This window comes from Danio rerio, chromosome 18, assembly GCF_049306965.1.
Source record: "Danio rerio strain Tuebingen ecotype United States chromosome 18, GRCz12tu, whole genome shotgun sequence".
Classification (NCBI taxonomy): Eukaryota; Metazoa; Chordata; class Actinopteri; order Cypriniformes; family Danionidae; genus Danio; species Danio rerio.
In genome coordinates this window covers 1,069,346-1,084,309 of record NC_133193.1, presented here as the reverse complement: position 1 = coordinate 1,084,309, position 14,964 = coordinate 1,069,346, and the positions used below count along the sequence as shown (strand labels likewise).

The 14,964-nt window shown below is 35.1% G+C and overlaps 1 protein-coding gene across 1 annotated transcript; it reads left to right on the top strand.

Moving 5' to 3' along the window:
• The first annotated feature begins 3,718 nt into the window (after nt 1-3,718).
• cyp1a (cytochrome P450, family 1, subfamily A) lies at nt 3,719-14,603 on the top strand. Its single transcript, NM_131879.2, has 7 exons — nt 3,719-3,789; nt 7,131-7,985; nt 9,881-10,007; nt 11,173-11,262; nt 11,440-11,563; nt 11,659-11,745; nt 13,350-14,603. Exons 2-7 carry the CDS (start codon nt 7,146-7,148, stop codon nt 13,639-13,641), a joined length of 1,560 nt encoding a protein of 519 aa, NP_571954.1. The 5' UTR covers nt 3,719-3,789; nt 7,131-7,145; the 3' UTR covers nt 13,642-14,603.
• The last annotated feature ends 361 nt before the right edge of the window (nt 14,604-14,964 follow it).

The following is a 14,964-nucleotide window of genomic DNA, read 5'->3' as shown; positions in this document are numbered from 1 at the left end:
ATCACGGTGGCGCAGTGGGTAGCACATTCGCCTCACAGCAAGAAGGTCGCTGGTTCGATCCTTGGCTGGGTCAGTTGGTGTTTCTGTGTGGAGTTTGCATGTTCTCATGTTGGCGTGGGTTTCCTCCAGGTGCTTCGGTTTTCTCCACACGTCTAAAAACATGTGGTATAGGAGAATTATGTAAGCTACAGTAAATTGTCTGTAGTGTATGCGTGTGAATGAGTGTGTATGGGTGTTTCCCAGTGATGGGTTGCAGCTGGAAGGGCATCCGCTGTGTAAAACACATGCTGGATAAGTTGGTGGTTCGTTCCGCTGTGGCGACCCCTGATGAATAATGGGACCAAATTATTAAAATAATAGATATCGATTTGACCACCCCTCTAACGGTTCATACCATTGTGAATGCATAATCTGTCTATACAACAAAAAAAGTCAGTCAACAGTCTGAAACTGGCAGATTTAGAGCACCGTAAGAGTTCACAAAAAATAGCTGTTTGTTTCTACATAGACTAAAAGTAAACTAAAAGTAAATTAGATGCATGGAGTGTATAGTTTGAGCTAAGGTAAGCCTATGTAAGTCAGAATACACTAATTTGCCTATCCCTATCTCTCAGAAAACACTGAAAACTTAAACACATTTCATTAATAAATTAGATGTCATTTAATTAAATACATAACTTTGATTAACTGAAGCATGTATTACACAATTCTCATGGGGAAAATTTTAAATATATGTATATATTTGTAATATTTATTTGTACAATTTATTTATAATTTCATGTTAGTAATTATTTGTTGTGAATGATAACAACTTGTTTGTAAAGTTTTTTTTTTCCTTAACAACAAAACTATAGCTGTAGGGTTAATCAGGCTGAGTGTTAGGACAGGGTTTGTACATTTGTAAAGTGTTTTAATGAAGCAAAAAAATCTGAAAACCAAATAATGACATACTCCTTTACAAAACAACTCACAGAAATCAACCATCGGGCCATTTTAGTCATGTTTGGGATGAAATACTTGCATTCACTGTATTTATGTTTTTATTTCAAGGTCAGATAATGTTTCTCTTAGGATGTCCTACATATAAAGCCGAACAGGAGGGTAAATAGAGCAGAACTAGTGAACCTCTTCTCCTCCTCCAGCTCACGCAACGTGGCCAATCTTTAACCCGCGCTACAGGTGCGCGCACGCGATGCTGTTTGATCAGTTTATCGTAGCGTGTTTCACACAGCGATAACAGTCTGAGGTCGCAGGAACTCTTCCCATAAACCCACCGCAGAACAAACACTCCGGCTTTAACACTCCTCGTGCTTTTGTGCATGAACCGCTGACATGCACGCTCTCCGACGGCCACGCGCGTCTACCCCATTCTGCCAGCTCTTCCTGTTGACAGTCAATGAGATGCATGAAAAATGTGTGAAGGAATCTGCAGCAGCGGTTCACAAACGCACGCACACACTCTCACACATACACACCTTTGCACGCGATGCTTTACCTGTTGCTTAATGAGTTACGAGCGCGTGCCAGATCAGCAGAGACTCAAACATGCAGGCAATTATCGGATGTGTTGCAACAAACAATTTATTTAGTTCACATAATTGCCTAAACCATCACACTGATTTATGACACTTTAGCTTAGACAGCTTTAAAAGATAAATAAACATCTCGAGCATGCTGTTTAACTTTTCATGATTTATATATTCTGATTTTATTGGGCTTATTTATTTCTCGCATAATAATTATGCGCATTGAGTTTGCTGTATAGTGCTCTCTGTGTGTGTTTTTAAGAGTTGTGATGAAATGTGGGATTGATTTCTCAGTTAATGCACGTCGCTTTTGTCTACAAACTGTTCTGTAAAATATTAACATTATTACATAACATCAAAAACACCGATAAGCCCAGTTCTGCCTAATTATAAAGGCTAATTAAGCGTCTCATTTATTAATTTATTTCATTTATTTATGTTTTAAATATATATTTGTTTACATATTGCAAATTTAGTTGGAAATGCATGTTAAAAATATTAGTGCTGTATAATTATTACCCAATCAAAAATGTTGCATTTGTGTTAAATATTGACATATATATGATCACATTACATAAATATTGACATATATATTATTACAATACATAAATATTGACATATATATAATAACGTTACATAAATATTGACATATATGATTACGTTACATAAATATTGACATATATATAATTACGTTACATAAATATTGATATATATATAATTACATTACATAAATATTAGCATATATATATATATAATTACATAAATATTGACATATATATTTAATTACAATACATAAATATTGACATATATATAATTACATTACATAAATATTGACATATATGATTACATTACATAAATATTGACATATATAATTACGTTACATAAATGTTGAGATATATATACAATTACAATACATAAATATTGGCATATATATAATTACGATAAATAAATATTGACATATATATATATAATTACAATACATAAATATTGACATATATGATTACGTTACATAAATATTGACACATATATAATTACATTACATAAATATTGATAAATATATAATTACAATACATAAATATTGGCATATATAATTACGTTACATAAATATTGACATATATATATAATTACGTTTCATAAATATTGACATATATATATAATAACGATACATGAATATTGACATATATATGATTACAATACATAAATATTGGCATAATTAAAATGACATTACATAAATATTGATATATACATGACTATATTACAAAAATATTGACATATATATATATATATATATACACACACACACACATATATATACAATTACGTTGAATCAATATTGACATATATATGAATAAATTACAAAAATATTGACATATATATAATAACGTTACATAAATATTGACATATATTTGATTTTATTAAATAAATATTGGCATATATATAATTACATTACATAAATATTGACATATATATGATTACATTGCATAAATATTGACATATATATATATATATATATATATATATATATATATATATATATATATATATATATATATATATATATATATATATATTTACTTACTTTACATAAATATTGACATATTTGACTTAGTCCCTTTAATCAGGGGTCGCTACTGCGGAATGAACCGCCAACTTATCCAGCATAGTTTTTACGCAGCAGATGCCCTTCCAGCTGCAACCCAACACTGGGAAACACACATACCCTCTCATTCACACGCACACTCATACACTACGGCCAATTTAGTTCATCAGTTCCCCTATAGTGCATGTGTTTGGACTGTGGGGAAAACCGGAGCACCCGGAGGAAACCCACGCCATGCAAACTTCACACAGAAATGCCAGCTGACCCAGCTCGAACCAGCGATCGTGCTACTCACTGCACTTTATAAATATATATTTTTCATTCATAACTTTTATATACATTTTACATAGTCTTTTGTACCATGTATGTGTGCGTGTGTTACATACATCAATCTCCTTCCCACAGTTTAGATATGTGTGAGGTGAGTGTGTGTAATTACTCAGGGAGTTTACTCAGTGCAATCGATCAGCCTGTAATAAAATCTCAGCCCTTCTCAGCATCAAAGCCTCCTGCGCTCGGTGACGTCACGCGGAGGACAGCCAATCACGGCGAGCTCTGCGCTATAAAAGATTTACCGCTGGAATAGTGCAGCACTCCTCTGGAGCTAATTGGCACTGGATAGAAACAGCTGAGAACTGGAAAGTATCCACTCGATCGCTCCGGGTGAGTCTGATGTCAATGGTTTTGTCTTATATTGAATATGTGATCATTGTGCAGGTGCTTTATGCAACTTTTAAACGTCAAAACATTAACTTTCTTTACTTTTTCTACATGTTTTGCACAATATTGTACAGCTTAAATGGTGTGCATGTCACTTTTATAATAATTTTAGAGTTGAAAAAAAATGTATGTATAATATATATACTATAATTATATTATATATTATATTTTAATATCACTATATTCCATTATAATGACATTTTTTGATTGCAAAGCATTTAATCATGCACAATTTTGCTCTTCATCATCAGTTTCAGTGCACATAAAGCCTATTTCCAGCTTGTATATGAAGTAATATGGAGTATAGCGTGTGTGTATATGTGTGTAAATAGGTTTTTCTAACTTTAGAATTATTATTTATCATTGTTATTAATATAATTATTATTATTATTGGTTTGATGATGATTGTTAATTATTTATTGCTTTGAATACTCCATATGGTCATTTAAACCCTTTATTGTTTCCCCACTTTTTTATTTGAAATCATACTTGAAAATGCTATAAGATTTATGCATATGGTTGATGTTCAGACAAAATAAAAATAATAATGTAAAAAAAAAAATATATATATATATATATATATATATATATATTTATATATATATATATATATATATATATATATATATATATATATATATATATATGTAGGTTGTAGGTTTTTATGTTGCTGCACAGTATGCATGTGTGAGTATATCTTGCCTAATACAGGTGTGTGTGCATGTGCGTGTGTGTCTCAGATATGTGCTCTGACCTTGAGACAAATCACTCCATGTGTAGTTTATCATTAATGAATTTTGCAATTCAAATAACCAACCAATGCGCACTGGTTAAGCTGCACACTTATAGCATTTAGTTGCATAAAAACTCATGCATGTGCAGCATTAATGACAGACAGGTTGCGGAAACACACACCTTTCTCAGTATCGTTCATCTAAGAAGTGTTACTGTTAGACTTCTGCTGGCATCAAATTTACTTGTTGCAATTTATTGCTGAAGCTTGTAACTTGATATATGGTATTATCACAATAGACTGCAAAATAAACTACTTTAACAGGTATAGCAACAATAAAACTTGTATTGATTTATCATTCAGGATAAACACATTTTTCAACTAAAATAAATTCTGAAAAAAATTATAAAGTACAACAGGTAACACTTTACATTAAAGATGAGTTAACACTAATTAATGTATTAAAATCTACAGTGATAAAATGACATATTATGGTTGTGTTAAAGAAATATAAATAAATATTTTAAAATATCTTCTGTAAAAACAACCGCCCTGGATGTTCTTGATCCCACTTAATACACTGCTTCCAGCCACAAAACATAGAAATTAGACACAAACATTGTTCTGAACCGTAATAGTTTATTAAATCATTAAATAAATGCAAAGCTGACAAAGACTTAAACAGCTGATGGAGTATACACTAACCTGCACATTATTCAGACACTAGATGGCGCTATTAACAGTCAAAAACACAAAGCTGACAGAGACTAAAACAGCTGATGGAGTATACACTAACCTGCACATTATTCAGACACTAGATGGCGCTTAAAACAGTCAAAAACACAACAGGCACTAAAACAGCTGATGGAGTATACACTAACCTGCACATTATTCAGACACTAGATGGAGACAAACAGTTAAAAACACAACAGAAACTAAAACAGCTGATGGAGTATACACTAACCTGCACATTATTCAGACACTAGATGGCGCTTAAAACAGTCAAAAACACAAAAGAAACTAAACAGCTGATGGAGTATACATTAACCTGCCATTATCCAGACACTAGATGGAGACAAACAGTCAAAAACACAACAGAAACTAAAACAGCTGATGGAGTATACACTAACCTGCACATTATTCGGACACTAGATGGCGCTTAAAACAGTCAAAAACACAACAGAAACTAAACAGCTGATGGAGTATACACTAACCTGCACATTATTCAGACACTAGATGGCGCCAAACAGTCAAAAACACAACAGACACTAAAACAGCTGATGGAGTATACACTAACCTGCACATTATTCGGACACTAGATGGCACTAAAACAGCCAAAAACCAAAACAGCTGATGGAGTATACACTAACCTGTGCATTATTCAGACACTAGATGGCACTAAAAACAGTCAAAAACACAAAGCTGACAGACACTAAAACAGCTGATGGAGTATACACTAACCTGCACATTATTCGGACACTAGATGGCGCCAAACAGTCAAAAACACAACAGAAACTAAAACAGCTGATGGAGTATACACTAACCTGCACATTATTCGGACACTAGATGGCGCTTAAAACAGTCAAAAACACAACAGAAACTAAACAGCTGATGGAGTATACACTAACCTGCACATTATTCAGACACTAGATGGCGCCAAACAGTCAAAAACACAACAGACACTAAAACAGCTGATGGAGTATACACTAACCTGCGCATTATTCAGACACTAGATGGCGCCAAACAGTCAAAAACACAACAGACACTAAAACAGCTGATGGAGTATACACTAACCTGCACATTATTCGGACACTAGATGGCGCTTAAAACAGTCAAAAACACAACAGAAACTAAACAGCTGATGGAGTATACACTAACCTGCACATTATTCAGACACTAGATGGCGCCAAACAGTCAAAAACACAACAGACACTAAAACAGCTGATGGAGTATACACTAACCTGCACATTATTCAGACACTAGATGGTGCTAAAAATAGTCTAAAACACAACAGACACTAAAACAGCTGATGGAGTATACACTAACCTGCACATTATTCAGACACTAAATGGTGCTAAAACAGTCAAAAACACAACAGACACTAAAACAGCTGATGGAGTATACACTAACCTGCGCATTATTCAGACACTAGATGGCGCCAAACAGACAAAAGCTGCAGCGTAAATCAGCAGATACATACAAACATCGATGTGTATTCAAATTTTGACATATAACATGAATCTCATCATGAGTAAATCTCAACATGAGTTCCCGGATGAGTCTGTATTATCCTGCAGTTGTTATCTGTAAATAACATACCTTAGTATGTCACAACTGACCAATCAGAATCAAGTATTCTACACAAAACCATGTAATAATTTTTACTAACAACCACCTGGATGTACTTTATTTCGCTTATTACATGGCTACTTACCACAAAGCATAAAAAAAGACTCAAAAATCAATTCAACAGTATATATTTAATAACTGATGGTGATAATTACTGATATTCCCTCTAATACCTCATTTATGTCTGCTTCCTTCTAAACAGGTTATTAAATCAGCAATGGCTCTGACTATTCTTCCAATATTGGGTCCGATTTCTGTGTCTGAGAGTCTCGTGGCCATTATAACAATATGTTTGGTGTATCTGCTCATGCGCCTAAACCGCACGAAAATCCCAGACGGGCTACAGAAGCTTCCCGGCCCGAAGCCTCTGCCGATTATCGGAAATGTCCTGGAAATCGGAAACAACCCACATTTGAGTCTGACGGCCATGAGTAAGTGCTATGGCCCGGTTTTCCAGATCCAGATCGGCATGCGTCCTGTCGTCGTACTCAGTGGGAATGATGTGATCCGACAGGCGCTCCTAAAACAGGGCGAAGAGTTTTCCGGACGTCCAGAATTGTACAGCACCAAGTTCATCAGTGATGGAAAGAGTCTGGCGTTCAGTACGGATCAAGTCGGAGTCTGGAGAGCACGCCGAAAGCTGGCGCTCAATGCCCTGCGAACATTTTCAACAGTGCAGGGAAAGAGTCCCAAATATTCCTGCGCCCTAGAGGAGCACATCAGTAATGAGGGTTTATATTTGGTCCAGAGGCTGCACTCTGTTATGAAAGCCGATGGAAGCTTTGATCCATTCAGACATATCGTAGTATCCGTGGCTAACGTAATCTGCGGGATCTGTTTCGGACGCCGGCATAGTCATGATGATGATGAACTGGTGCGACTGGTTAATATGAGCGATGAGTTCGGGAAGATCGTGGGCAGCGGAAACCCTGCCGATTTCATCCCTTTCCTGCGCATTCTGCCGAGCACGACGATGAAGAAGTTCCTGGATATCAACGAACGCTTCAGTAAATTCATGAAGAGGCTGGTGATGGAGCATTACGATACGTTCGATAAGGTGGGTGGGTTACGTTTGTGGTTGAGCTTATAGGAACATTCATTAATTCATTTTCGGCTTAGTCCCTTTATTAATCGGGGGTCACCACAGCAGAATGAACCACCAACTTATCCAGCACATGCTTTATGAAGCGCATGCCCTTCCAGCCGCAACCCATCACTGGGAAACACCCACACACTCTCATTCACACTCACACACTACGGACAATTTAGCCTACCTAATTCCCCTACACCGCATGTGTTTGGACACACGAACCAAACCCACACGAACGCAGGGAGAACATGCAAACTCCACACAGAAACACCAACTGACCCAGCTGAGGATCGAACCAGCAACCTTCTTGCTGTGATGCGACAGAAGTACCTACTTTTATAATTTTTTTATTTATTCAGGAGCAGTTTTAGCTTAGCTTAGCATAGATCATTGAATCAGATTAGACCATTAGCATCTCTCTCAAAATATTCAAAAGTTAGACTCTTCCATAGTCGTGTATTTATTAGTCACACTGGATCAATAAAAGCGGGCTGCACGGTGGCGTAGTGGGTAGCACATTCACCTCACAGCAAGAAGGTGGCTGGTTCGAGCCTCGGCTGGGTCAGGTGGCGTTTCTGTGTGGATTTTGCATGTTCTCCCTGTGTTTGCGTGGGTTTCCTCCAGGTGCTCCGGTTTCCCCCACTGTCCAAACGCATGTGGTATAGGTGAATTGGGTAGGCGAAATGTGTGTGAATAAGTGTGTATGAATGATTCCCAGTGATGGGTTGCAGTTGGAAGGGCATCCACTGCATAAAACATATGATGAATAGGTTGGTGGTTCATTCCGCTGTGGCGACTCCAGATTAATAGAGGGACAAACCTCTAGCTTAGCTTAGCTTAGCATAGTTCATTGAATCAGATTAGACCATTAGCATCTCTTTCAAAAATGATTATCAAAGAGTTTTGATGATTTTTCTGACTCCTCAAGCTTTGAATAGGAAAATAATCCAAACACCTTTTACAGTTTTTTTTAGCAAGATGCTAATGGTCTAATCCGATTCAATGGTCTATGCTAAGCTAAGTTATAAGTCCTCCGGCCAAACTTGGAGATCGGCTGAATAAATCCAATAATGAAAAACTCAACCGTTAAACTTTAGATCTGGGGTGTCCAAACTCGGTCCTGGAGGGCTGTTGTCCTGCAGATTTTAGCTCCAACTTGCCTCAACACACCTGCAAGGATGTTTCTAGCTTGTTAAACAGTGGAGTGTATCGGTACTTCACCCAAAAATGTAAATTCTGTATATAATTAGTTACTCATCCTCATTTTTAATCCATCACCCTAAAAGCGACAATTTGAATTTATTTTAAAAAATAGTAAATCTGTTGTAACTTAAAAGAGTTGACTTAATTTCTAAGTTAATAGTATTTTAAAAATAACAGTTATGCACACAGTTTTTATTTCTATTGTTTATTAAGATCCCCATTGGCCACAATATTCCTGGGGTCCGACAAATGAAATGACAAGTTTAGATTAATTCATCATTAAAAACAATAACAAAAAAGCTAATTTAAATTAAAATAAAACAATAGAAACTTTAAAAAAACACAGAAAAAGGCTAATTCACACTAAACACAACAATAGACATCAAAACCACAACCAACTAAAGACAAATAAGCATTAAATTACAAAACCAACACAATAAAACACACTGTTTCAATCATTTGAAACTATTTATTTAATTTCAAGGCAACGCATTACTCAAATTTTATTGCATTTATTTTAGTTTGATCTCCACATAGATAAACGATCTTAAAAATAGGTCATTTTAAATAGTGTTTCTCTATCAGGCAAATGTAATGTTGCAAGTTTTTCCAGTGTCGTGTGGCTCTTCGTAGCTCATTGTCTGTTAAATTTTTTTCAGGACAACATCAGAGACATCACCGACTCTCTTATCAACCACTGCGAAGACCGAAAACTGGACGAAAACTCCAACCTGCAAGTGTCCGATGAGAAGATCGTAGGAATCGTCAATGACCTATTCGGAGCCGGTGAGTAGCGAGAAAAACGAGTTCATTCACTAATTAAGATGTCTGAATGGATACTAAAGTGTGGCTGTCATTATTTTTTATTTATTTGTTTATTTATTTATTATTAATTATTATTATTAATTTCCTTTATTTTTTATTTATTAGTAGTAGTAGTAGTAGTAGAAGTAGTAGAAGTAGTAGAAGTAGTAGTAGTAGTATTTTTGTTTGTTTATGCTGTTGATCTCATGGTAATTTCCTTTTTTAATTTGCTTTTCAATGAAGACTAAGTAAATACAGCCTGTTTGACAAGAAACATGAGAAAACTACATATTATTTCCCTAATTCTGGTGTCTGGATGATACTGACGTGTGTGTGACTATTTTAATTTAATTTAATTTAATTTAATTTTATTTTGTTTTGTTTTGTTTTGTTTTGTTTTGTTTTGTTTTGTTTTATTTTATTTTATTTTATTTTATTTTATTTTATTTTATTGCTGGGCAAATATTAATTGTGATTAATCACATCTGAAATTAAAGTTTGTATATAATTTTATTTTTATTTTGTACATTTAAATGCACACATATACAGTACCTGAAAAAGTATTTATTTTTAGATATAAAAAAATATATGTATAATGTATAAAATATGTATGTCATGTAATAATATATAATAATATATGTAATATTTATAAAACATTTCATATCAATTATATATACAGTACATTTAATAACTATGCAAAATTGTTTATGTGTATGTGTGTAAATCAATGACTGTAAAAAATAAATTACAATATTAAATTACAATATTAATATAAAATATTAAATTACAATATTAATATGTAAATTACATATGCATAACATAACTCACACACATATACACACACCGACACACACTTATGTCGAAACAAACTTTTATTTAGGATGTGATCAATCACTAATTATACATTAAACTAATTAAATGAATAATTAAAAATGCCGAGATAATTAGAGAGGAAAAAAATATAATAAAAATAAACAAATTAATAGGGTGAAAATTATATAAATAAGGAAACATTTATAATTATAATAATAAATTATTATACAAATAACTGGGATTGGGGATGGGATGATGGCATATACTTTTAATTAACATTTAATTAATTAACCTTAATTTAATGTTGATTGTGTGTGTGTGTGGTTATTGACAGGTTTCGACACTATCAGTACGGCTCTGTCCTGGGCGGTTGTCTATCTAGTGCACTACCCAGAGGTCCAGGAGCGACTGCAAAGAGAATTGGGTGAGTGTTTTCTGTCTGTACTGTATATGTTTACATCCAAATCCGAATGAGTTTTTATCATGCAATATCTTATGTATATCCATCTTGCCATGAAATAGGCATAAGTTGCTGAGGTGGCAGTAAATAAATAGTAAATAAACAAATGTGAAATCTGACCAGGATTAATCTCTCCTCTAGATGAAAAGATCGGGAAGGATCGCACACCACTGTTATCTGACAGGGCGAACCTGCCGCTTCTGGAGTCCTTCATTCTGGAGATCTTCCGTCATTCATCCTTCCTTCCCTTCACCATTCCTCACTGGTGAGTTGGAGACAGCATCACTGCGTTGAAGAAGAAAAAAAAACTGAGCTGAATCCAACTGTGGTGTTTACCTGAGCTGCGCTTCTCTCTTTCAGCACATCCAAAGACACGTCACTCAATGGCTATTTTATTCCCAAAGACACCTGCGTGTTTGTAAACCAGTGGCAAGTCAACCATGACCCGTAAGTTTCTCGTTATTAATCTGGTCTGATTTACAATGCTTTCTCAACACATTAAAAATACTGTAGTACTTACATACTATAGTCTATAAGTAACCATACCATAGTTTAGTTCTTGAACTGTTGTGGTGATTCTACAGTTGCTATGGTAACACAACAACTTCAGTAATTAATCCATTGTGGCGATTGTACAGTTGCTATGGAAACACAATGACTAGAGTAATTGAGTTGTGGTGATTATACAGTTGCTATGGTAACAACAACTATAGTAATTAATCTGTTGTGGTGATTCTACAGTTGCTATGGAAACACAACAACTATAGTAATTGAGTTGTTGTGGTGATTCTACAGTTGCTATGGTAACACAACAACTATAGTAATTAATCCGTTGTGGTGATTCTACAATTGGTATGGAAACACAATGACTACCGTAATTGAGTTGTTGTGGTGATTCTACAGTTGCTATGGTAACTCAACCACGATTGTAATTGATTGTTGTGGTTATTCTACAGTTGCTATGGTAACACAACAACTATAGTAATTAATCTGCTTTGATGATTCTAAAGTTGCTATGGTGACACAACAACTATAGTATTTAATCCGTTGTGGTGATTCTACAGTTGCTATGGTAACACAACAACTATAGTTAATGATCTGCTTTGATGATTCTATAGTTGCTATGGTAACACAACAACTGTACTATTATAAACAAATGATCCAATACTGTAGTTTTCTACAACTATAGGGTATATTATACTACACTACATCACAGTGTACTAGTAAAAAAGGAGTATGTTACAGTATTTATTATAATTTATCAGGTCACTGTTGTTAAACTACAGTATACTGGAACATTCATTAACAAAGTGTTGTAAAAACTATAATATATATATGATATTTTACACTTTACTACAGTATGGTTCACAAACACTACAGTATTCACCATGGATGAATTGATATTTAATTTGTGACTGATACCATTAGCCGATGACTTTTAAAATTTGGAGGGTGTTATCTGATATATAGGCCAATCAATGTGAATAATAACATTTCTGCTTGATTGCTAAACCAAAAGGCAAACACATACAGAGAACAACTCTGAAATTAATTTATTTAGCAACTATTCATTTCTATGGCCAGCTTTGCTTTCATATAAAGGAAATCTATTGACAAAAAACAACAACAACAAAGCAATAAAGCCATTGAAAAAGTGGCACGCAGCAAGCATGTAAAATGGCTAAACCAGAAGAAATAATACATCTTTAATCAGCTTATTGAACCGATAACAATAATATTAAATATAGCGTATAAGACTGTACATTAATTTAGTTAAGCATTTCATTTGTGATTTAACAGTCTTTTTATTAATATGCAGTTTTGCTTATTCATTGTTTTTATCGTAGTGTGATTTATTATTGTGATCTGATTATGCATAAGATGCAAATATATCCACTTAATTCTGTTATTGGAGCTACAATAATATTACAAATAGCATTTATCAGCTGATATTCATATGGCCACTATCATGAATCCCCAGTATTTACTATAAATTACTGCACATTTATATGTGAGTCAAACCAAGCTGAACCTGTTATTTGTGTTTGCAGAGAACTGTGGAAGGATCCCTCGTCTTTTATTCCCGACCGGTTCCTCACTGCGGACGGTACTGAACTGAATAAGTTGGAAGGCGAGAAGGTGTTGGTTTTCGGTTTGGGAAAGCGCCGCTGCATTGGAGAGTCCATCGGACGCGCTGAAGTCTTCCTGTTCCTGGCCATCCTGCTGCAAAGGTTAAAGTTCACCGGGATGCCAGGAGAAATGCTGGATATGACCCCAGAGTACGGGTTGACCATGAAACACAAGCGGTGTCTTCTTCGGGTCACACCACAGCCTGGGTTCTAGATCCAGAACTCCTCATCATGATCCAAAAATCAAAGATTGAGCTCCTGAAATCCAGGAAAACTGGCCAGCAGGTGGAGATGCTGAATATTAGAGATGTTTGTTCGCAGGTCAAAGCATCCGATGCATTCTGATGCAAGCACACTGCAAAATACATGCTATTATTACTTACTATTAGAGTTTTGGTCTTGCTTCTAGTCCAAATATCTCAAACGTCTTTAATCAAGAAGCATTTTGTTGGCAAGTGAAACATCTTGTCTTGTTTTCAAACATAATGAGTGAAAATTAAATGACGTTTTCCGTAAAACAAGCAAAATAATCTGCTTACTCTGTTTAAAAAACTCTGTTAAACAGCTCTTTGGTAAGGAACTTTAATAATTGGGTAGTTTTGTTGTAAATTGTGCATATATGCATATCAGATGCACGCTTGCATGGCCTTGTCCTTTCAAAACTGGAATGCTGATAATGTATTTGTGCTTTCAAACATACCGCGGTAAAGCACAGATCAGGATGAAGAGTGCCTGTTTTAGCTGCGGTTTAGCTGTCTATCAAAGCAATGCCTTCTGTCTTCATAAGCTTAATGCAGATTCATCTGCCTGACGACATACACTGATGCAGTTTTCTAATTGATGATGATCCCCGAATGTGATCCACATGTAAATACGCAGCGGCTGTTTCAATATGCACATTTTTTTTTACATGTGCCTGATTTTACTTGTGTACAGATTTGTAATATCTACTTTTTGTATTTATCGAAGTGCTTAATCAGATGTTTATTTCCTTGAGATATCGTGTCTGTGACCTGCTGAAACTCTTCGCAGGTGCTCATAATTGTATTATGAAGGAATTCTGAAGTACTACTGCTATAATTAATTCATGCTAACATGGTCTCCAATGGCAGTTTGTTGTTGCATAGCATATTTATGATGTTGGCAAAATAAATAATAAAACTTCTACTGCTGAAAGCCTATGTGTGATCATTTTAGCAGTCATGTTAACTCTGTACAGAACATTATCAGTAGGCTATATGTGTTTAACAATAAGAGTCTTATTATGAAAGCGTATGCTAGCCCTGCTAAAAAGATCCAGCTTAAACCAGCCTAAGCTGGTTGGCTGGTTTTAGCTGGTATTCCAGCCTGGTTTTAGGGGGGTTTGGGCCATTTTCAGGCTGGTTTCCAGCCATTTCCAGCCTGGTCATAGCTGGACAGGCTGGGAAATAACCAGCTAAAACCAGCTTGACCAGCCTAATCAGGCTGGGAGCCCAGCCAAAACCAGCTATATCCAGCTTAAACCAGGGTGGTCAAGCTGGTTTTAGCTGGTCATTTT